Source organism: Rhea americana, unplaced genomic scaffold, assembly GCF_003343005.1.
Source record: "Rhea americana isolate MKP2758 unplaced genomic scaffold, rheAme1 scaffold_229, whole genome shotgun sequence".
In the NCBI taxonomy this organism is placed as follows: Eukaryota; Metazoa; Chordata; class Aves; order Rheiformes; family Rheidae; genus Rhea; species Rhea americana.
In genome coordinates this window covers 1,388,267-1,413,172 of record NW_028186345.1, presented here as the reverse complement: position 1 = coordinate 1,413,172, position 24,906 = coordinate 1,388,267, and the positions used below count along the sequence as shown (strand labels likewise).

General features: G+C 36.5%; 1 protein-coding gene and 1 long non-coding RNA gene across 6 annotated transcripts in view; one reads left to right on the top strand and one right to left on the bottom strand.

Annotated features, from left to right (window-relative positions):
* Positions 1 to 500: 500 nt before the first annotated feature.
* LOC146595333 (uncharacterized) lies at positions 501 to 3,487 on the bottom strand. 2 transcript variants are annotated; one of them, XR_014895962.1, is made up of 4 exons: positions 3,277 to 3,487; positions 1,364 to 1,506; positions 716 to 838; positions 501 to 572 (listed from the first exon to the last, which is right to left on the bottom strand). It is a non-coding gene; the product is annotated as an uncharacterized LOC146595333 (long non-coding RNA). The 2 variants fall into 2 exon arrangements; XR_014895963.1 differs by having other exon boundaries at positions 1,391 to 1,506.
* A 162-nt stretch (positions 3,488 to 3,649) lies between these two features.
* TMTC3 (transmembrane O-mannosyltransferase targeting cadherins 3) overlaps positions 3,650 to 24,906 on the top strand; it is a 36,712-nt gene continuing 15,455 nt past the window's right edge. The window contains exons 1-9 of one of the 4 annotated variants that reach the window (XM_085305951.1): positions 3,650 to 3,758; positions 11,194 to 11,283; positions 12,145 to 12,236; positions 12,822 to 13,022; positions 14,534 to 14,752; positions 19,353 to 19,452; positions 20,135 to 20,250; positions 21,917 to 22,089; positions 22,983 to 23,235. In XM_085305951.1, the coding sequence (XP_085162077.1) occupies positions 12,234 to 12,236; positions 12,822 to 13,022; positions 14,534 to 14,752; positions 19,353 to 19,452; positions 20,135 to 20,250; positions 21,917 to 22,089; positions 22,983 to 23,235 (1,065 nt within the window). In that variant the 5' untranslated portion in view covers positions 3,650 to 3,758; positions 11,194 to 11,283; positions 12,145 to 12,233. Of the gene's footprint in view, positions 3,759 to 3,792; positions 4,069 to 11,189; positions 11,284 to 12,144; positions 12,237 to 12,784; positions 13,023 to 14,533; positions 14,753 to 19,352; positions 19,453 to 20,134; positions 20,251 to 21,916; positions 22,090 to 22,982; positions 23,236 to 24,906 lie in introns of those variants that run through there. The other 3 variants (XM_085305949.1, XM_085305952.1, XM_085305950.1) reach the window with 3 other exon arrangements.

The window sequence follows — 24,906 nt, the reverse complement described above, 5'->3', positions numbered from 1 at the left end:
TATGGTTGAGAAAAATCTCTAAAAAAGCCTCTCTAAAAGCAATGTGTTGACCTCTGCAGCTTTCATTTCTTGCTTCCAGTACATTTATGAGTAAATACAAGATATCATGATAGATTTACAAAAACTGTTTTAGGATGGCTGTTTCTTCCATGAACCAGTGACTTTTATGCATTTAAGGTTATTCTAAAACATTAGCCTGCCACAAAAACTTCTATTTAAGTCAAAATCATTACCAATAATTTACAACATTCTACCATTTTTGAGGCATCTCTTTGCATTTTCCACCTATAAAACTTAACTTCCCTAACTATACAACTATTTTGGTACAGTTAGCCATGTTAGCAGGAATTCTGGCGCATGCACACATTTAGCATATAACTACTCTAAGGAGTAAGCAGTATGTTCAATGAAGGAAAAAAAGGAGTGTCCATGCTTTCACTTGCATAAAAATAAACACAACTACAGAAGTGTAGAAAGTAAGGATCACTACAAACCTTCATTAGTGACTGAGTAATTTTAAAAAGATGTATCAATTGTTCAGAAGCTTCATTTTTTAAGTCTTTTCCATCAACCTAGAGACAGACAACAGTATTTTTAAATAAATGTCAAATATCAATGAAATTTAAAAAATCATTTATTTACATGAAGGACCAGAGAGAGTTGAGGGAAGAATGCATAACAAAACCCTTGTGTTCGCTGTTTTCCCCTTGAGTACCTTGGACACAGTTTCCAACAATGTATCCGCTAGTTCCTCGTGATGAGGCAAAGCATCTGGATCAACTTTCATCAACTTCTTCCAATCTAAAAAGGGTGCCATGTTGAATTTATAGTATTTTTTCTGGAATAAAAATAACAATTATAAGATGTTATCACTGTCAATCAACTTTTTGTCAAATAATAGAAGCAGGCTAGTGAAACACATAAGGTAATATTAAATAGCTGTATGGATTTTATAACACATACTAACATTCTGTTCACATTTTAGTCTACTGTAACAAAAAGGTCTAAAATAAAACTATTTTTTTTTAAGTTAAAAATTAGATCATGCTCATCCAAGAATCTGTGACACAAATACTGAAGATCACTCATGTGAAACCTATATTTTAACTTTAATTTCTTTCTGTCATTCCCAAAATCCTAATGCAGCACCCCTCTAGCAATGGATAGAGGCTTATTCTTACAGCTGAATGCTCTTTGAATCAGTTGTTGTAACAGAGATCTCCTGACAGTGACAAAAAACCATTTCTTATATTTAAAGCACAGCACTTACTTTAGTTTGATATTATGCACATCTATTTCTTGACATTTATTTCTAAGATATTGAACTCTTGTATTAAATATCCTTTCCTTGTGATCAGAGTACCTGAATCAAAAAATTACAGCAAACAACCTGGTAATTGATGAAAATCTAATCAGAAAGTAGTGCAAGGTTTTGTTCTACAGTTTCTCTGCTCTTGCTTGTGGGTCACAGTGACTTCCCCATAGGCCTGGAGGTCAACACAGTATCTGAAAAAAGCAAAAGAAAATATAAGTCTTGAGTTACTACATTTTTCAGAGCTGCTCCTACACTGTATCAGCAATATTTCAAAAACTGAATTCTGTCAAGTTTAAAAGGGAACATTTTTAATTTACTTATATATTGCCCTAAATTATAAATATGGATTTAATGGTTCAGAAAGTTACGATAGACATAAAATTAATTAGGACATTTAGTTCATTTATATTAAATAAACTAAAGACACAACTGAGATATGTACTTTATGCAAAAAAAACTCTCTCAAATGCACAACAATGCCCCATGTTGAGCGTGATACCTTGACGTCTGTTCATCATTCACCCTGCTCGTATTCAGCAGTTCGAAGACTCAAAAACTGAAATTTCCTTCCTTAATGAAAGGCTGAAGTGATACTGTTTCCCCAGGAAATATGTCTATGCAATCTGAAAGAACTGGAAAACTCTGAAATCCTAAGTGAGGATGAAAATCAACCTCTTCTCATCTTTGATGTACACAACTTGACAGCTCTCTGTATTGTTTATTAAGAGTTTACTAAATGTTTTAGAAAACATGCATTCCATATAATCTATGGCTTCCTAACAATATCATACATACATTTTGCTTTTCTGATTTTCCTAGAGAACAAATGAAAATACCACAAAATCATAATGCATCATAAAGATATGGGCCACAGTCAGTGAATGAGAAATACTTCACTTGGGGGGGGGGACAACTATAATAAGCTGTTGGGGACACAACCTAATTGTACAGTATATTCCACAGTATATACATAGTTCAGGGCAATAAAAGAAAGATAAGTTATTCAACTGAAAAGTCTTCCATCCTAAAATTTAGCTGATCTCTTCCCCTCACTACACTGTGTACTCGTTAGCTGAGAAATCTGTGGTGAGAGGAAACTGTGATTCCATAAAAACAGTTAAATATACTTGCATTTGACTTCAGTTAACATAAGATTTTCTTGGCTTGCTTAGGAAAGCAAGCATATCTCAAATGGTCTGATGTTAGAAAGTTCTGCAAGGCAGATAAAATGGGAAGTATGGTGGGAAAGTTCGTGTTTTAATGCCATCCAGTGCTGCCTACAATAAGGCACGTGAAGACAGGTAAACTACCATGCCGATCCCTCGGCTTCATCACAGTGCAATTAAGTAGCCTAAGGAGCAGCCGCTCCTCATCCATAACGGCATATGTAATGTGCAACACCGTGCAATGTACCCTTGAGCAAGGCTAAATACTAAAAAGCAGCACGCTCATGCAGGGGACACGCTCTGCTAAATCCTTATTTGTTTATATTCTCTGGAGGGGATTATCCCAGATCAAGCTCCTTCTGATCTACGAACTATGTTATCCAGAACGAGCTCTCCTGTACACGGTACTGCGCCACACCACGGAGCCACACACAAAATGAGACTCTGGGCAGGGTTCCCAGTTTATTCAAATCTGTATATTGCGGGGCGACAGCGAGACAGACCGCGACGCCTCCGAGGTGCTGCCCAGATACCCCTCTGCCCCCTCTTCGTCGGCCCCCGCTGCTTGGTGTCCGCCCTCCCGCGGAGGCAGCCGTGAGGCGCAGCCGTGAGGCGCAGCCCCAAGCACCGCACCACAAACCTCCCCGCGCCGCGCCCGCCGCCACCACAGCGCGGCGCGTCTGCAACGGCGCTAACGGCCGCCGCTGCCGCGCCCCGGCGCGCCGGGTCGGGGGCAGGGCAGAGCCCCGGCACCGCGGTCCCTGCCGCAGCGCCGCCTCTCGCTCGCGACCTCACCGCTCCGCGAGGGCCGCGATGGCGGCGGAGGCCGCTGCTAGGCGACGCCGTCAAACACTCCCACCGGCTCCGCTCCGGGGCGGGCCGAGCCTCCCGTGGCGCTACCAGCCCCACAGTGCCAGCTGAGCCTCGCCGCCGCCGCCGCCCCGGAGCGGCGCGGCCCCCGCGGCTGCGGAAACGCCGGCAGGGAGGGCGGCGCGGGTCTGGCCAACGACTCGTCGCAGCAAAGGCGGCAACGCCTCGCTGCTGGTGGCGGACTACGTGTCCCAGCATGCTGTGCGCTCCCCGGGACTACAGATCCCGGCATACCCCGGGGGGGCGGGAGAACTCCCGCGGCGGGTTGAGCGGTTTCCCGGCAGACTTTGCGGATTGGTGTGCGCGTGCGCAGTGCGGCGGGAGTGCCTGTGGCGGCGGTGTGCGGCGGGCGCGGAGCGGGCTGTGGGGCGGCGGCGCGGGCGCGGCCTCGGCCTCCGCGGCCTCAGGTAGGGCGGGGAGCGGCGGCAGCGTGGGGACCTCCCCCTTCCGCAGGGGGCGGCGGGGGGCGACGCTGCCCGCAGTCGTCCTCCGCGGCGGGGGCGCGTGTCCTCTCCGCCCTGGCCTCGGAGGCCCGCGCACCGGTGCGGCCTCCGTGCTGGCCGCGCAGCCGCCTCTGGGGGCTCCCAGCGGCGGCCGTTGGTTCTGTCCCCCGCCCTCGTCCCGCTCTTCGCCCCAGTGCTGAAGGCAGCGTGGGTTTTCCCGCAAGGGCGGCTGCCCGCGGGGGTTGCGCCACTGCCCATGTCTCTATCTGTGTAGGTATGTCTGGATAAGTATAATGAGTAGCCCTCAAAGGATGGTAGGGGGAAGGGTTGCATTTGTAAACTGGTTACATCTGTTGCCTCTGTCAGTGGCCTGCGAGGTAATGTGAGCGACCATTGGTGGTGTCGGATGGCCCCCAAAGTTTGGCATCCTGTATTTTATCTATTTGAGCATGAATGTGTCTTTTGAAATAAAAAGGGGGGAAGGGCAAGCATTTGAATTGTGTTTATGTCTTTGTATTTATTCAGCAGGCATGTTGAAAACTCAAGATTTTTTTTGTTGGCTTTCTCTACTGAAGGAGAGGGGTGATCCTAATCTTTTAACTTTCCTGACTTCAGGCTTTCTCTGGTTGCATGGTTTCTTTGCTATCTTTTAATCAGTGTTTATATTTAATGAAGGCTGACAGAACTGAAGACACTTGGCACTCCTTAAAGTTATGTAACTTGTTTCAGTCATGTTTTAACTCTTAATTCTTAAGCAAAGGTAAAGGCTTTTATACTTTGGCTGAGTTTGATTACTTATAGCTCTGTATTGTGTAAGAAAAGAAAACCCTTTAATTAGGGCAGGAAAAGAGACTGGCTGTATTTCATGAATGGGAAACATGGCTAAAAATCAAATTCATCATTATTAAGCGTAAATCAATGATTTCTTTACTTTGAAGGGCTTTATAGATGGCGGATATCCACAGAGGAAGAGTTCTGCATAGAGTTATTTTGGCTTGCTATAAGATGAGTTTCAACATTTATGTTCCTGTTGTCCTGTTAACAAAAAATATGCTATTACATATACTTGCAGTGCAGCCATGTCTAGATTGCAATTGTGTAGTATAGATAATCAAGAGGATTGTTGCAGAACTAAAGGACATTTTAGAATAGGTATAATAACTTTTATAAACAAAAATAGAATGAAAAGAATGGAAGTGTTAACCCTACGTTAAAGGGAGAATGTATAAAATATAGAATGACTTTGAAAAGGTTTTTTTTTTTTTTTTTTTTTTGTTGTTCTGCCTCCCATCTAATCACATGACAAGAGTTCTATAAACACATCTTCTTTTGGTGGGGATGGATACTTTTAGATCTGGAGCCAGAACGCATTTTAGCTGTATTGTTGACAGCTTGACCTACCCTGGTACAAGAGCTGAGCATCTATGTTAAATCAATCTTGATACAGTCTGCTGTTTTGAAAAGCTAATGCGAAACCTGCTATATTAAAAATCTAATAGAATGTTATTTAAAAAAAAAAAAAAAAAAACATATACAGACCAAGCATACTAAATAAGGATGTGCATAGCGGAGTTTAAAGGCTGCCTTTTCAGCTTATGTCACCCATTGTAGCTTTTGTTCATCTGATACTTGGAGTTAATGAACATGCAGTTTATATTGTTACATTTCTGGAGCATTAGGAGTGTTGATCCATTTGGTCAGCGTTATTTTAGAAATATGACTTTTGCATATGTGTCTTATGAGGAAGCGAATCACATTATATTCTACTGTTCTGAATGTAGAAGGTGTTCTGTTGCTGCTTAAATGTATAGCTTAGTAGCAAAAAAAAAATTTAAAGGTTTGGACATGAGAAATTAGGTCCTGCAAGAGTTAATTATTTTAAGATATTTATTATTCTTGTGTAGTTTGTATTTCAACTGATTGTTGCGTCAGTTGTATTGAATAAACTGAACAGTGCAGTATCTTCTTGTTATCTATTTTTGGTATTTATATTTTGATGTTTGTTTATACCAGGGTACCTAAAATGTCTGAGTGTTAGTTCAGCTGACTGGTTGACAGCAAATTCTTCACAGTTGTTGTTATTTTTCCCCCCACCACGACCAAACTTCTGCTTCCTGCAGCACATATTCCGACTCCAAGTCAGAACTGACATTCCTCACCTAGTTGATACTTCAGAAACTATGTAAAGAGAAAGGTAGAGGCTTTGAGAAAGTAATATATCCACTTTCTGGGGAGCAGAAAGTTCTTCAGATTATTCCCATTCCCTTTGATCCTGCAGTATTTGCAGAAGGAGGTTGCTCTATTAAAACGTCTGTTAAATTTGTTCTGCTCTAAGGTGACAGCCAGAGGAGAGGGGGTACAGGCATGTTTTGCATTCTTCCTCCTTCCAGCTTCTGAAGTACTGCCTACCATATGCTTTTCTAACCCAATCATTGAAATCTCAGCTGTGGATCTAAAGTGCTTCAAACTGAAGTTAAGCCTTGGGACAGCATTTTTAGGAGAAGATAAGTTTAAAGACTGTGTTGGAAAGGAACAACAGAACAAATAGAAATAGCATACATGATTACTTTCTATCATTAATCAGCGATATCAAGTCAGCAGACAGAATATTTGGTTTAGCAACAATAAAATAATTACAAAAAGGGGACCAAATGGACAAGGCACGTGAGGCTATCATAAAGCATCAGGTGCTGATTAAAATAACATTTTAAAGTGACTAAACTATTAACTTGGCAGCTCATTGTATATGCTGGTGTTCATAAATACAGCCATATAGACTAATTTGCTGCTCATCTGTTTTCTTTTTTCTTTCTTTTTTTTTTTTTTTTGAGAGCGAGAAATAGTTTACATCACTCTTCTATGTGAGCTGTAAATATATTTTAGTTAGGGGGCCTCAGTTATCATCAAAGCATATGCCTTCAGAGTAACTGAGGTGAAAGTCCAGTCCTGCAGATCTCTTCCATTTGTGTCTGTGCCTTCACTGGCTTAGATTTCCAAGCAAGAGAGTGGGGAACCCACATTTTATGATTAGATACACGCATAAATGATCGTTACTATGTTTTTGAAGTTTTTTGAGAGGCTGCCTGATCCTTATGCAAATTGCTTGTTTTTCATTACCTGTTTCCTAATGAATATAGCACAGAATTAAACTCCTTGAGATAATAATTGTTCCTCACGTTGCACTTGTAAGGCACGGATCATCAAAGTGACCCTATGGAATTGCAGGCTCTGGTCTCATTGCTGCTTCTGTTGTCTACAGAGAACAGTTTGATTATGGTTGAAAGTGTTATCTTGTACTAAAGCCGTGGTATGACTGAAAATGTCTGGCATGTTTTTTAATATTTGTGAATATTTAATAAAAGCAGTAATGAGAATATTTTCAGAGTATGAGAATAATAAAAATCAGTCTTTAGAATGCAGTAAGACTCTGTTATGGACAGTAAACAAGTTGAATCATTTCTAAGTTTTAAGTTTTCTGACAGTTCATTACTTCCCTGGGTTTGAGCCAAATTTTAAATCGGAGATACCAGTAAGATGTCAGTTATGCTGAGTGTTTTCTTGAGTAGTAAGACCTCTCATTCAAAAGCTGCAACAGATTTGAAGCTTGAGATGAATTTTAATGATGATATTCATTCCTGTCAGTTTCTCTGGAAATCTTGAATGAAATTAAGTGAATTATGAGAGTGTTTTCCCCATATAAAAGTTTTTATTTTTTTTCCTAGTTCTCTACTACTGTTGCTACCCATATCTTTTTGTTGAAAAAGAAAAGGATGAGTTGCATAGAGTATTTTCTTTGACGCAGGTTTCTTTGAAACCTGATTTGGTGAAACCTGCTTCTCCCCCTGGGAAGGGGAAGAAGGCAAGTGATATTGCCCAGCAGAATAAAACTTTTAAATCTATTTTCAAGTTTCTAAAAGTAGATCTTAAAATACTTATGTTGACTAGATATAATTTATTATTTTCTCTTGCTAGGATTTATTGTAATTTAAAGTGGCAGATAGCCTATTAGCTGATAGCTAACCAGAGTGGTAAATTGCTGTTTCATATTTAGGGATTGCAGCTGTATTCCTTCCTAAATTTATGCTTTATAATTTCTCCTAAATCCATATGAGTAGAAAGTGGCTTCCCCACTCCCAAATCTCCCAACTGAAGACATCATTGGAATGTCACTGTGTGTTCCTTTGTGCATATATCTTGAACTTCTTGTGCAGTCATCTGTGCTTTGTAGTATGTGGTCCTCACCTATCTATGGTATTGTGGAGCTGATAGTGATTAAGAAACTTCTTGTTGTTTTCCTACTTTTCTAGAAGTGTTTTCGTTTTTTTTATGTCATATTGCACTCTTTTCCATGAAGGAGCAGACTAGACACACTGGCAGAGGGTTCTTAACAAATCGGAAGAAAAACTGGCTTACAGGCCAAACCTGCTAGAGAGCACTGAATCGTGAACACCTGCTTGTCTGTCTTTCCCAATTAGTGGCTCTGCATGGGCAAGAAAATAATATAGTGCAAGCTGCAGATTTCAATGCAATGCAACTTAAAATTAGACTAGCAATCAGATATTTTGCACAGCTTAAGCATTCTGTTGGTGGTTTTTTTTTTTTTTTTTTTTTTTTTTGCAAGCAGCTCTTGAGATCTTGCAATTTGTCTCACAAGGCATATCTTGCTGCTCATCGTTTTTAGCTGTATATTCTTCAGGAGGTGTTCAGGTATCATTGTAAAATAAAATAGAAGTCTTAGAAATAAAGCGTATGTCTATGCTGACTTCCTCCAGTCAAACAGGGACTCCTCTGTGGCAGTTCTGTAGATCGTGAATGGGCAGTCTTGGAAGCTGTGAAAGTAAAAGGGAACTAACGTCAAAATACGACTTGAAGGACTGTAGACCTGTTGATCTGTGTAGAATCAGTCAGTGATATGGTTGTCCCTCATGGAAAACCTGTGTTAACATGACAAGCTGCTAGGCAGCATATTTTAGAGGTGTTTATCATAATATACATCACTGGGAGTGGCGATGGAGTTGCACCATATTTGTGCTGATACCAAATTTCAGCATGTCTGTTCAGCAAGAATGGGAAGGCATTCACTCACTTTAACTCATTTGAGTAGCCCCATGCGTACCTTTTCTTGCACATCTGTGGTCTTTGAGGTTCTTAGTCTTGCATACTACTAATGGGTTCTTACTTTCCACCTTCAAACTGATTGCTAACAGCTTTGTTAGTGTGGAGAAAGTGTTGGCTGCCAAACAGCAATTGCTGTTATCTTGATTAGTGAGATTAATGGCAGACTTTTTTTTTGCTTAGCTTACTAAATACACTGTAGCTTTTATAAACCTCTTCCTATTTTTGTCTTATATTCTCAGCTTGTTGGGTATTCCAAGTTTGAAGTTCACCTACTTTGACTAGTCAAGAGTCTGGTTGTAAACCAGTTGTGGCAGCAAATAGGAAATGGTAACTCTTATACTGAGTCTTGCTCAAAATCCACCTTGCCAATGTTAACATGAAGGACTAAAAACATCTTTTTACATATTTATGCTTTAATTCAGCAAGAATTTTAAACTATCCTGCAATCAGTCCAGGCGAAAGGGAATTTTTCTAGCTTTATATTATCTGTACTATATAAGTATACTTATATATTACATGCATTTCCCTGAAATGTGTGCCAAAGTGTAAGTTGGAAGGAGAAAAATATTTGTACTACTGTATTATGAAAAATACAGATTGTATGTAGTCTTGCATTTCCTCAGTTTCATTTTGTGCTTGTCCTGGAAGCATATTTCTGGAAAAATTGGGAGCCCTTCTAGGTCTCTTCTGTGACTTTTTGTTGCCGTGTTGGTGTTTTTGCACATGGCAGAAGTTTGAGGGGAGAATGGTGTGATGAATTTGAGGATACCAAGTTTGAGGTAAATCAAGCAGTGTTGTTGCATTATTTTAGTTTTAGCTGCAAGTGATATATTTAATTGAGATGTGTTTACATCTTACCGTGAATTTAGTAAACTTTGGGATTATCAGTGAGTATCTGTGCTTTAGTACTTGTCTTGAAAGCCCAAATTATATTCAGATGTTTGCACATCCTGATATTTCTGTGACATGAGATATGCTTGTAGGGAAGGGCAAACTGCAATTAAAAATCATCATGTTAAATGTAAAGGTTTTGTTAAGTTCTAAAACAGACTTTTCTGATGATGCACTAGTCACTTAAAACAGACTTTTGGGATGTGGTTAAAAATCTTAAGTCTCTCTGTTTAAGATTTCCCTTTTGGTAAAATAAAAGTGGCAGTATTTTCCCTACTATAGTTGGCATGTAGCGTTGTGCAATGTATAGGTTATAGATAAAAGAAAAGAAAGTCAGGACAAAAATGAGGGCTCGTGAAAGCATCTGAGTTGCCTAGAATTAGGGGGTGAGTAAGGTGGCTGTCTTGAAATATATTCTGCTTGGGGAAGAGTCGAGACAATAAGTATTTGAAAAGTTAGCAGCTAAAGTTGGCTTTTCTGAGCACTCCCCCCACCCCCCCAGCTAAACTTGATCTAGGACAGGCTTCAGTGAAACAGACTTCTGAAACTGTGAGCTATACTTAAATTCTTTGGATAGGAAGCTATCCTTACAAACCTTCCCCCCACCCCACTTGTAGTTGTACAGCAGTAGAGGCTTCTGAACTATTGTTTAAGAATTACTTCAGTTAAACTCTCTGAGGATGAAAGCAGTGTCTGCAAGGACTACTGCTCCAACCAGAACAGTAAAATGGTATTGTTAGTGAAGAAGCCTCAAGGTACCAAAAACCAACTCACAAGGTGGTAGAGGGTTTTGTTTTGTTTTAAGGGTGAATTTCTTTAAACCTTGAGATCATTTCTGCATGATAGTTTCATCTTACCCGCTCAGTTTTTAGAAGATATTATTTCAGAAAACTAGATTAGTATGTTAGAAAATCATTGGGTTTTTTTCGATGTAGGTCCTTTTCAGATGTCACTGATTTTCAGGATAACTAGTCTTGAAAAGTAGGAAAGGCATTGTCCAGAATCTGTTGCAAACAAGAATATTCTATACTGTGTTTCTAGCAGGGTGAGACATAGCAGATTTTTCTCCTCCTCATTTTTAATAAAATACCTTTAACTTTAGTGACGTGATGTTCAAAGGAGGTTGTATTTTCATATATTCCTGCAGAATGCTTTGGTTTTGTTTTTTAATAAGGCTTCTCTGGCTGCCAGGAAAAAAGACAAATATGTTCGGACCTAATCTTAGCTTTCTGTTTTTAAGTGCTCTGATCCAGAGGGGTAGAAGCATATTTTGTTGATGAGACAGCCTCTTCGTTAACTCTGATGCTGATTTAATGCTGATTTTTAATTATGTTTCATGTTTATTTTAAAAATGTTTTTTCTCTGTTTTTTATTATTAATGCGAAGGTAGTGATAACTTTGAAGAAAGGCTGTTCCTGGATTGAAGCAGCTTCAATAGCCTGTCCTACAAGTACTAAAAAAAGAAAAACTTCAAGGCCATGTGAGTAACACTGAATGAATTGGTTTTGCTTTCTTCTAGATGATCTTTGTCATGTTTATTAGTTCACTGAACCTGTACCTTGTTGAGCATATATTTGTTTCCATACCACTGGTTAGGTCTTACCCTAAAACCACCATTTCTGATAGGTGATTTTCATGCTTTCAATTCTGGACTACAATACACAAAGATCAAGTGAGATTACCTATATGAGTAAAATACCTTTATGTCCTGCTTTTATGGGATAGTATACTTAAAACCTGAACACTGTTCTTAAAGACAAGCAACAAAAAGCATTTCAGGTCTTAGGAGAATAAAACAGATTTTATAGCTCTTAAGTAGTTAATAAACTTTAATATGTCAACCCTGGTAGATAGACAACATTGATGTTTTTATGTATTTATGACTTCATGTCATTTGGCTAATATTAGCAGTTCTGTGTCCTCACAGATGGTTTTCTCTCTAGTTTCTGGGGAAATACTATACACTTTTATTTAGTCGTGCCTTTTTAATTTTTTCAGAACGAAGTCATTGTTCAACTGTCTATAGCTTTTTGATATTTTGGGTCTCAGCAACTGGCAGTAAGCCATGCCACATCTACCTGTAGTCAGAAAGAGTGCTTTTATCCTGTAACTGCATTCTTACTTGCTTTTCCAAAGCAAAGGAGTATATTCACACAGGAAAATCTTAGAACCCAGTGCATAACAATTTCACCTTTTTGACTGCCTGTATATTATTATGAAATAAACATAATAAACATCCGAGGCCTTAGAAATTATTAAATAGCCATTATGTAAAATGGGAGAAAATAATGTAAGATCTAGTCTTTTTGTAGTATTTTCTTTGTATGCTATTTGTCCTTAGAGGAGACATTCATTGATGATGGGAGAGTTGGGGAAAAAAAATGACTTCATGAACTACGAAGAATGAAAATGAACAAGGTGTGAGCTTCAATGGTAAGTGAAATTCTTCAATATTACATATGGCCTTCTTTTCCTGACCTTAAACACATTTATGAAGCTTTTTTTATTTGATCTTCAGTTTTTTTTTTGAATTGTTTTTTAAACATTGTTTGTGAGAAGCACACTTAAACATAAAAATATGAATAACTAACATACTGTTTGCCACTTGGATAAAACTTCCAATTCTATGAGTGTCAGCCTGTTAATTTATTCAGTGTTCTAGAGCAGTTAGTTTCACAGTTCTCAAACTGATAGCTGTGTAGTTCAAATGAATGCTATCTGATGCAAATTAGTCCACAGGTTATCTTCAATTTTGCTTCTCTTTTAGAAAAATATGAAATGTGGCCAAGAGACTCTATCTAGCTTGGTTTTGGAAAAACCTTTTTTTTTTTTTTTTTAAGGGATAGAATGTTTAATACAGTGCACTAAACTGTTGATGAGAATTGAGGATGCTTTTAGATCTTAATTTTTAGAAATGAAGTGTCATTATCTTTTAAAATATTAACTGTCTTAACTTTATTAAGCTTAATTTTTTCATTCAGGAAAACTAAGTTTCTGCCTGTATATTGTCCACAAAAGCTCTTAGAGAAGATGGCTGATGTAAGTCTGAAGGAAGCAGCATTAATACTTGGTGTTGTGGCAGCCTGCTACTGGAATAGTCTCTTCTGTGGCTTTGTTTTTGATGATGTTTCAGCAATTTTGGACAATAAAGATTTACATCCTTCTACTCCTTTAAAAAATCTATTTCAGAATGACTTCTGGGGGACTCCAATGTCTGAGGTAAACTCTCTATGAAACACTTTTAAGAAATGGAACACTGAAATAAGCTTGCAGTTCTTAGACTTTCTTTTCCTAGTGTGGTTTTAACAGAATAGTTTGCTTTTGCTGGAATTTGGTGGTTGGTAGTTTGTACTATCAAATCATCAGGAGATACGGCTTATATTCTCCCCCCATTGCTAAACAAAAGTACTTGTAGAAAGTGTGGAGGGCCCTTTATCACAGGACTGTCTACTATTTAATTGCAGTATAGAAATTAGACAAACCTGACTGTTTCCCCTTCCTCCTCCACAAGCTAGGCAATAGTACTTATTTCTAATTTTAATCTGGAAGGAAAGTTACACAGTTAAACAACAAAATGTGGAGAAGAGGAATTGAATACATCACGTTTATTTGAGCAAGTATCTTTATCTGAATTCAGAGCTTTTGGTATGTGGCCCATGTTGAGTTTGTGTCTGAAAAAATGCATTGACATTAAAGCTATTGATAAAAGATGTTACGTAGCAATGATTCAAGATGAAGTTTTCATAAAGTTCAGAAAGGTACAAATGGTGTCATTAATGAGCAAAAAAAAAAAACTGTCAGGCATATATATTTTTACCTATCAAAGCATTCCATTGTGTAATTGTTACTTTTCCTTATGTCCTTAATTCATAGGATTAGTACAATGTGAAATGGTAATTGCTAGCTGTACGAAATAGACTTTGATACTTCATTTTTATAGAATATAATGAAAGCTTTCAAATTGTTTTTCAGATACCATGTAGTCCTGCAGTTCAGAAATTTCAAATAGTGTTTTCTAACATCTTTTTACTCCAAAGACCACCTAAATTTGAGGAAGAGGGGAAAAAACATTTCATTTCTAGTGTTGATTTTGTGCTTACAAATAAATGAAAGTCAAGTTAAATTTAATGAAATGAAAATCACGTTAATTTGAATGTTTATGATCTCTTAAATATTTTGTCTTGTTTTTCTTGTTTGCATGTATGTGTAATTTTCACCCAAATTTTTTCTTACATTTTCTTCCTCTGTTTTATAGATATAATCATGAAAGGTCAGTAGGCTGTAGCTTAGTAAATGCATTTATGAATAGGAAGGTAGTAATATATAAACTTTTTTAAAGTGATCATGGAAGGAGTATAAGAACCTATACATAAGCTCTGCTTACCTGTTACACTGACAGATGTATTATCTAAAAATTTTTAGATAATACGTTTAGCTGAGTATACTAAAATTTTACTGTGTATGTTGATGTACAGAATAAAATTAGAGATTAATCAAAATATTTGAAAGATAAAACAGTTTGGAAAAGTGGTCAGAATTAACTTTTCTCAAGTTAATTTTAAATAATCCACCTTTTATTTTGCTAGGTTTTTTTAATATTACTGATTTTCATGTCTTTATTTTGAAGGTGTATGCCTGTGAATAGTGGGGGAAGTACATGCACACTTTTTTCAAGATATTTTGGAATGAAAAGTGCTTTATAAATTGATGGTGACTTACTTCCTTTTCAGGAGAGGAGTCATAAATCTTACCGTCCCCTCACAGTCCTCACGTTTCGCCTAAACTACTTGTTCAGCGAATTAAATGCAGTTTCATACCACTTCTTAAATCTGGTCTTTCATGTGGTGGTTTGTATAGTCTTCCTCAAGGTCTGCAAGCTTTTTCTGGACAACAGGAGCAGTGTAGTTGCATCCTTGCTCTTTGCAGTGCACCCAATACATACTGAAGCGGTAGGTAAAGCTACAGTATGTTTAATCTGTGGCTAAAGTTAAACTGTATTTGTTAACCTTAAATTTTGCATTTTGTGTGTGTGATATATGTGTGTGTGTGTGTGTATATATATATATATATATATATATATTTATATATAATATATATATAATTTCCCAAAAGTGTGTTAAGTTTGTATTTGGACTTTACTTGTGTTTGTACTCTGCCCTTTGCAAAGAGGAGGGATGGAGGTGACCAGCTTATGATTACTCCTGTGTGCTCAAAGTTATTTGGTATTCCATGCACCTACTGAAAAATAAAGAAATGTTTAATTATCAAATAATCTGGATTTTGGCCACAAGCATTCACTTTTATGATGACAGCTGCTTTAGTTTGCATGGATCATCACAGGATGCACAAATATCTATTTCACATTGTATCTTGCAAGTATTATGAACACCTCTTAATTCATTTTCAGAATTCATACATGTTCTCTTTTAGCTAATCAGTGCAACTGTTCTCTCTCTGTTTCTAGGCCCTGCTCTCAGAAGGATTTTTTTTTCTAGGAATGCTGTAGTTGCTATCCTAGATCTAACTTTAGGACTTTGTTTCAACATCCTTTATCTATTTCAACATCGTATATTTGACAATGTCTAGTGCAAGAAGGATGAAAACTTCTTGCCTTCTTGATATTTACCTTTCTTTTAATTCTAAATGAGTGTTTTGCCTCTATCAAGAACGGCATTTTTAAAAGCCATCTGATTATATACATTTTAATGCTCAGCCACTCTTGGCGACCAGTGTCAGAAGTTCCAATTTTTTTTCCTTTTTTCTTTTTTGAATGGAGTACTGTGGGTTTTTTTTTTTTTGTTACGACTTATTTCTACCGGAGACATTGATAAAGCTGTGTAATTCTCTACTGCTAATTCTGCATCATGTAGCAATCTGTCTGTGCAGAGATTCACATTGGTTGAAAAGCCCATTCCCAATTATTTTTCCTACAATCTTAACTGATTCAGAATTCTCTGTTACACTGAAACTTTCTAAAAATGTTTTGAACTTTTGCTTTTTTGGGGTGTTATCATGTGGAGTTTTTTGTTACGAATTTTGAAGAGAAAAGGCTGCTATTTTTCATCCTATATTGTATTTTTTTTCCTGCTCTCATTGGACAAATAGTTCTCACCTCTAATTCTTGTTTTCTAAAGGTAGAAATCCCTCTCAGCAATTCAACAGACCTTACCTGTGTGTTAAGTAAGTCTTTATAGAAAACAATTTCATGTATTTTTTTTTAATTGGCTGCTATTTGTGCACCTAATATCCTCTTTTTGAGAGGAAGTTAATGGCATGCTTCAAAACTGCAAAAGTTTAAAGCATAAACATTTTTTTCTTGCTTTTTGTGCTTGGAAACACAAAACACTGATTAACATGGGGAAAATTATAGGAAAAACAAGGTTGGCTTTCTTTAAAGGACATAATATGCTTTAAGTTTCGAGGTTTGGCTTTGCCTCTCGAACAAATATGATAGCATCTTTGCAGGAGCATCAGAAAATTTCTAGTGGCTTAAATTAGTGGTTCATGTCTTAGATCATCCTATGTAATCTTCTGTCATCTTTAATTCCTGATATGATTTTTTTTTATTATGCTTGTTTATGAACTATCAGATTCCGTATGAGATACTTGTCAAACATTTAGTTGTTTTTAATATTGTGCAATAGAGTTACCCAAGAAGTCATATAATGCCTTTAAAACATTCTGTCTATGTACTGAAAGATCATTGAATTAGGTAATGTGTTTTTTAAAAGCTACTAATTACAAATACAAATTTAAGTAATTTGGTGATAAATGTGTAATCACAGATATTTGACACATGAGGGCACTGCAGGACTGTAATTATTAGAACTTAAATGCTTAGGAAATTTGGGATTTAAGTGCACCTGTGATTGAATTCTTTTGCTACTATATTTATATGCCGAAGAATCAGTCAAGAGCTTTCTTTCCCTCTCCCAACCCCTTTCAGTTTAAGCTTTCTCCTTTTCAGACGTACACTGCTTTCTATCCTTTTCAAGTGTTTGTATTGAGATGAATTCTACTTAAAATGCATGTAAGAACACATGAACATCCAAGAAAGGGTTCTTAGAATTGACAATTTTGATTGGTTTGGACAAATCAACTGAGATTCTTAAATTTTCTTCCATGGACAGAGATCAAGTAATAACTAGCTGTGTTTAAGACTTTGAACTTAGGTGCTAACTGTTCTCCAAACTTTAATAAAAGCTCCAAAGCAGGACTCATTTCTAGTTTTTGTTCCTTTTGCTGATACAAAATGTATCTGAATTGAATTCCTTCAATTTACTCTCCTAATATTATTCTCCTGTACAGGAGTTTCAAATGGCAGGTACAATACCTGCAAGTTTCAAACTGTTGCTTATCTTGTGATAAATCAGTTTTTCCCTTAAAAAAAAAAAAAAAAAAGCAGGCTAAATGGAGGAGAATTTTGATTGACTTCAGAGAGAAGCTGGGCTCTTGTGATGGTGATATATCACTTTTTGAGAAAAAATTTTTGAGGAAACTCTTTGAATAAACTCTTTGAATAACAGCATCATTACCTCTCAGATTGTAAAGTCACGTTTGACATCGCCTCCAGATTCGAGTTCATTCTACCTAGTGTGTTCCTCTTCTGGCTGAGAGGCATGCTAATTTGTTTCCAGCTATGGAATGTTAACTAACCTTGGGAATGGTAAAACTTTATCTGATAAATCACCACTGTATCCAGAAATAGAATTTTTCTACTCTTGGTGCTTTCTCTGGGAGCGCTAGCACAGTTACTCTACAAATGGTCTCGTTCAACCTATCTCCAGACTATGCTCTCCTTAATACCTGTCAATGCTGAAGAACTTTGTGATCCAGACAAGGAATCCTTTAAGCATCTTAAGACATTTTAGAAACAAACACCTATATATTATCCAAAATGTTACAAAAACTCTGCCTTATCAGTTGTGAAATATACTTTGTCTAAGCACAATTCATTGAGTTCATTTGGCAAAATTAAGCTGTTACTAAAAAAAAAAAAAAAAAAAAAACCATCAGAAAGTGATTTCAGTATTCAGATTTGAATACTTTTCCTTACACTCTGATCTTGCATCTTGAATTACTTTCTCTTTATGCTGTGCTGGATAGATTATGCTTGACCAAGAATGCACTTAGAAATAAAAATGTCAAGCTGAGGCTGGATGGCTGAAAGTCAGCCTTCAGCATTGTAATTAAATGGTGAACTATGAGCTTCTCTTAGCCAAATATGACTTTATCTTGGGAGAGCATGCCATTTTGTGAACAGCTTATTTGCAAAAAATTAAATGTAATCAAAGGCATCTCTCCTAATTGGCCCCCTTTTTTAAAGGCAGCCCTATGGTGTATTTTGGTCAGATTAGCAGCTATTGCAGTAACTGTTAACATAATAATCTGTCTTTGGCTGCTGGTCACAACTTAGCTTCATTCAGAAGACATATCCTGTACACAGAAAATATAGCCTCTATTTCATTAGGGATTCTGAAATAACCTTCTGCCCTATGGATTTTAGCACTTCTCTACAAAAATAATCATAAAATCTGTTCCTCTCTGTCTCATTACTAAGGGGGGCAGTACCTGCAAAAATTTGATATTGTCAGCCACATTATCATACACAAGATTACCAAACTTTAAGTCATTCTTAAACAGTGTTGCATAGATTTTGCTGTGAATGTATTGATAACTCTGTTCAGATAAGAGCTGCTGTAGCACTGGTCAAGTGAGCACTTCTTTCAGATCTGTTCATTTGCTTCTGGAAGATACGAACTAAATTGACTGTGGTAGTTTCTATATGCTGTTGTCTACAGGGGTATGTTGCCAGGATGTATATGTAAGGTAATCTTGTCACTCTTAGCTCTTACTGATGAAAGCTGGTTTCTTCCACGTTTTAGCAGTCATAATGCTGCCTAGTTTGCCTCAGCTGATATTTGCGGCTGGTATTACTGAAGATTTTTAAAAGTGCAGCATTTCTCAGTTGCTTCATTAATAGTGATACTTACAGGCACATCAGGGTGGCTGGTGGCCACTCGTTATCAATGTCCTTGAATTCAGCATTGGTTGAACTGAAAGCATCCATACGATTGGTAGCATTTTCTGCTTGGTTTAAAGGTCTTAGTTATGCATATCCTGATAGTGTATCAGTCATACGCCGTTAACTACTCAGTGAGAAAGCCAGGCAGGAAAGCTTGTTGTATTTTAGTATTTTAATGAAGCAACTGACAAAAATGGGAACTGCAGAAAAACAGTCTCTTTTTTGACTGATCAGCTGTGACTTTTCAACTGTCAGTCCAGGACCAGTAATTGTCAGAGTAATTCAATAACTACATACACAAAGAAGAAAAAACAGTTAGTAACCTGTCACTGTAGTATTCTAAATCCTGTAGTTAATTTGGAGTCCTCCCTGCATGCAGCCATACTATGATTCTTCCTGCTACCCTCACAGGCATAGGGTGTAAGCATGACCTTGGAGAAGAATAAGGATGTAGGATCTGTTCTTAAGCTCCATAGTAACTAGTGAAACAACCTTTTTTTTCTTCTTCTTCCTTTTCTTTTTAGGTAACTGGAGTTGTGGGCAGAGCAGAACTCTTATCATCTATCTTTTTTCTAGCTGCTTTTTTGTCGTATACTAAATCCAAAGGGCCAGATAATACTATAGGTAAGTGACTGATAAATATCTATCTAGTTTCATGTCTGTATCAGTGGTAAGAAAGCTCTTATAACCAATACATTTATGTTACTATTTTTAAGGAATTGTGTACACGAAAAAAATCTTTGTGTCCAAGATACCTATGTAATATTACAAATAATATTTAGCATCATAAATTGCTTTTTTTTTCCCAAGATAGAGCTTTTTAAGTTGCTTTGTAAAACCCTAGAATTCTCTGAGTAGGTGATTCTTGCACTGATCTTTAGTGCAAATGCTGAAAATATGCTGGGATGCCTTGAACTGTCCTAAATAAGCTGCAGAATGGAGATATAGGAGTCTTGTCTGTTTTCTAAATGACTTTGTGAAAATTCATGACTGCCTTTAAACATTTGATTTAAAATGGTATTTTAAAGCTTGTTTATTTGATTTTGTGGGTTTTTTTTCTTTTTTATCAGAATGCCTTATTGATCTCTTGCCTTTTATTCAATTTTTAAAGGGAGGCGATTGTAAAACTGACAGGTGTTTATTATGCTTTTGTAAAGTAAGACTGAGGATCTCCCCTTTGATACCATATCAGTTTCTAGATTTTGTTCAAACATAAAGCCTAGTTTCAGCTTTTAATTTAATTTGGTTTATTAATTGTTAGCACTGTAAGGTGGAACATCTTCAATCATGTCTTTTTGATTTACAGTGTGGACTCCAATTGCAGTGACAGTGTTTCTAGTAGCTGTTGCAACGTTGTGTAAAGAACAAGGAATAACAGTAGTGGGAATATGCTGTGTATATGAAGTATTTATTGCTCAAGGGGTAAGATGTGGTTGAAAGATCAAATTTCTTCTCAGGAATTCTGTAATGAGACATTAAATATTCAGAAGCTTCATATTTCATCACTGATTTTGTCAGTTTAGGCTAGTCCTCTAGCTGTTTTACACTTTTCAGATTTTCTTTTGACTCGATATTTAAAATGTATGGGTCATGAGAGAGAATCAAATGTCTTCTAAGTTGCTTTTTGTAAGTCGTGCAGAGATGTTAGCAAATATATTTGATAAAGAACCGGCATGTCTTAACTAAAACCTGAGGTTTTAGTCAACAAGTTTGCAAAGACCGGCATGTAACAGAGTTAAGGTCTGGGGTGCTTAAAGATAGAGGCATTGTCCATTTTTAAATAGGTTAGCAAAAATAGAGAACGTTATATTTGCAAATGGCTGCCATCACATGCTAATGGCTAACCAGATGTTCTAGAGTAGTCTTATTTGAATCAATAATATCTTAATGAAATTTGTTGCTCTGAAAAAGCCTTCAAATTTAAATTTTAATCTCTTAAGTTTCATTTTGAGTATTGATATTTTAGTAAGATAATAGCAACTTTGGTCTGGAAAAACAAGTGATGTTCTCACAACGAGATAGGATTTGGCTTTTTAATAGTAAAACTATACACAATCTAAAAATATGAAAATGCATATTGTAAGAATATCTTTCTAATTTACCATTTCTTAATTATTTTAAAGAACATTTTGCAAAAACTGCAACAGTAAAAGCCAAAGGGTTGCCTGTCTTTGTCATAGGTATTAAGGCTAAAATGTCAAAATCATTTTTGCGTTTACAAAAATATTTTTTTAACTAATAGCTTTGCACATCCAGTGTATAAGCACAGAGTTTTCAAAGTGGATTTCTAAGGAAATCACCTGTTTGTGACCTTACTTTTCAAACCACTTCTGTCTTGTGACTCTTGATCTGGTTCTCCTTTTCTTGAAAGTTTAACAAATTTATGTAGGTCAATTGAGTAGAAAAAATAAAATGCAAGCTGGCGCTTCTGCTGATGCGAGTGTTACAGTAGCATGAACTAAGTCTTTAAACAGTTCTCAAAACTTGTCTACAACTGTATTTCTGCCAGTATATATGAAGCAGTAAATCATCCCCAGCATACAGCATGAAGGGAAGGAAGCAGGCATACTGTGAAGAAATTGGGATACATATTGAGGAACTATGCAAGATCATAATGTTCATGACACAGGGACTGATAGGATTAATACAGTGGAGAAATAAAATAGAAACCCAGAGCTAAGCAGGCAATAGTATTTCCACAGTTCCTACAATACCTTCTTTGAAAATTTTCCCTAAATAGAGAAATAATTTTGAAAATAGTGATAATCTCGTTTTCAAAACTTATTTCATGATAAAATTTTATATATTCTGTATTTGAAGACAGGTTAGATGTTTAACACGTCAGTGCAGAATACGAGATTGCAAGAAAATGTTTGAGTTCAGCTATGATAATGTTAGCAAAAATAAACAGTTTTTTTGATTAGGTAAATTTCTTTTGAGAGGAGGAGTCATACAAATGAAGCTGAGTCAAATTTAACTATTTGGAGCAGACAATCACAGAAACCTAAGGGAAAACGGATCAGAACTAAAATTTGTATAAAAGGTTAGTGGGTACACTGTCTGCTAACAAACTATTTTTCCTTTGCAGTATACCTTGCCAGTGCTGTTGGACACAGCTGTACAGATTCTTCGAGGAAAGGGCAGTATCCCTTTCTCTATGCTCCAAACACTGCTAAAGCTCATTGTCCTTATGTTCAGTACACTGCTTCTTGTTGTAGTTAGAGTCCAGGTTATTCAGTCTCAACTTCCAGTGTTTACAAGGTAATATGAAAGTGTTTCTTATTTACATATATTGATAAATAAGATGTGGCTTAATGAAGTCTGAATAAAAGGCTGAAAACTATTTCGCCTAAAACATCTAGTAACTTACTTTAGTATTGTTAGGTAATGACTGTATAATATTATTTCTCTGAAATCAATAACTAGCGTATTTCAGTATCTGCTGACAAGAACATCCAAAATACTGAAGTGTCTGAGCAGGCATTAATTTTTAAACAGTTGTGGTTCTTAGTTGGTTCTAATACTCCAGAGATTAAATATTTTATTAATGAAGTTTTTTGTTTGGTCATATTTTTTGAACCTTCAATAAGTACTTCAAAAACTTTTAAAAGCTTTTCTCATCCTATATATGAAATTATCTTTGTTTTTCAAATACCTACTATGCAGAAAGTATAGTTAACTTCAGATACAGTGCTTAAAATTGAGTATGTAGGAATAACGTTAGAATGTTGGAACTGAAAAACTGTAATTTTATCTTTAAAAAAAATTTTGTTGTGAGATATGTAAAAATGCAAGAATCTAATATTCTCCATGAAAATTGGGCCACATCTTTTTTTTTTTTTTTTTTTTTTTCCCCTCTAAAGGAAGGACTGCTGGGTCCAACTTTAGCAAAAATTATATAACCATTCTCTGTGAATTGAAGCTTAAGGTGATTATATCTCAAACCAGTTTCTTGAAGAAACAGAGGAGCCTCAGTCCCATGCTGAGATGCATCGTTTCTGGTTCCTGAGTTACTCACTTGACAAATGCAGAAAGATTAGTATTTTATACGTGGTTGTACCTGGCAATTTTAGCTATGAATTTAGAGTTTGCTAGTACCTGGGCATGAACTCAAGTTCATAACTTTTTTCTTTTTCTCCTTTCTTTTGTTTTAGGTTTGATAACCCAGCTGCTGTAAGTCCATCTCCGGCAAGGCAGCTGACTTTCAACTACCTCCTCCCTGTAAATGCTTGGCTTCTTCTCAACCCTTCAGAATTATGCTGTGACTGGACAATGGGAACTATTCCTCTTGTGGAGTCTTTGTTAGATGTCAGAAATATTGCCACTCTTACGTTCTTTTGTTTTCTGGGGTCTTTGATTGTCTTCAGTCTCCGATATCCTGGGGATTCCTCCAAGACTGTATTGATGGTATGAACGATGCATGTTTTATGTCCTTTTCTTGCAAGAGTAGAGCTAGCTGTGGATGTTTATTCACATGCCTCAGCCTAGTGTAAGTAACCCAGTAACTTTAATGCATCTTATTGTGTGCTAGAATGAACATGCGAAAAAAGGGGAAAACCATTGCAACAATACTATTAACTCGTAATTAACAACAGTCTGTTTATTCTGTCAGGAATGAGATTGAGAAACACAGGCAAGAGATAAGAATAAATATGCCCAGTGTTAATGTAATAGCAAACCATGTTGTGGCCCCTCGGGTATTCAAAACTCAACCAACAAACTTGGAGTTTCACTGGAGTCTGCGTACATTTTGAAGATCAGAATGCATTTTGATCTTGTAACATGTCTACATTATTTAAATGTCAACAATTATTCCACATATTTACCAAGTGACTCAATTATTTTTCTATATTTTTTTAAAAAGCTATCGTTTGGCATTTAAGGGCATATGTTTTCCTCTTTTGTGGATGTTCTCTTAAGACATTCTTCTGTGTCCTTTTCCATATTTTAAGGAAAAAATTATTTCCTCAGCCTATAAATGTTTTTTGGTAATATAAAGCTTTAAAACTGAAATGGATTGACAAGAAAGAGTATTTTGGAGGAAGTGGAAAGAAGCAAATGAAACAGCTAGTACTTTTTTGTCTAAGAACACTTGCCTTTTTAGTTGCTGACTTTTCAAAATTTCACAAGATGATTGATCAACCCAGATAATGTTTCTTCTTATTAAGTCAGTGATGTAATTATGTCTACAACAAACATTTACCAGCATGCCTGAATCTTGGTCTGCCTCAGTAATAACGTGTTTTGTTTTGTTTTTTTAATATGTAACCTCAGCCAAAAGTTGCATGTGGATGGGAATATTTATGCACAATTTAACCTTAAGTACTTTTTTGCTAATAAGCTGACAAATTTGGTTCACTTCAAAGAGACCTAGTATATAGTTATAGCTTTGATTAATATGATTATTCTTGCAATGTTGGAGAAGCAAGTCTAATTGCTTCACTAGAAAACTGATTTCCAAATTCAGGATAAGAGGCTTCATCTGCAATGCTACAGCTTATTTTCACTTTGTAGGAGCAAAAGAGACCTATATAGCTGTTTGGTATACTAAATGTGCAAAATGACTTTCCCAAAAAATCACAATTTAAAAACTATAACTTTGGACAAAACATATTTAAATGGATAATTAACTGGTGTCTTTAAGTGCTGCCAACATTAACATTTCTCAAAATTGTGAAACTTTAGCTTAATTACCTCTTAAATATAGTAAAATTATTTTCCTCCAGTGTACTGAAAGTAGTAGAAATAGGGGGGAGGAGGGAGAGGGTTTTCATTGTTTTTGGAGAACTTTGAGAACCCTTATTTCCCTGCTTTTCTCTTTGGTCCCCCCAGTGAAATTTGTAAGAAAAGGGTTAATGACATTCTCAGCACCCGTAGTAGTAAGTCAGTGTTCTTTTTAGTTTTATAAAATACATATTTATATTATTCCAAGTGGTTTTTATAGACTTCCAAGGTCATTCTGTCCAGTCTGGCAGCTACAATATAGCTTAACTCAATATAATTGTTTAATGAAAGCAATTTTCCATAGCTTAATTATATACATATACTATGTATATAACCTGTATGACTGATCTTTTT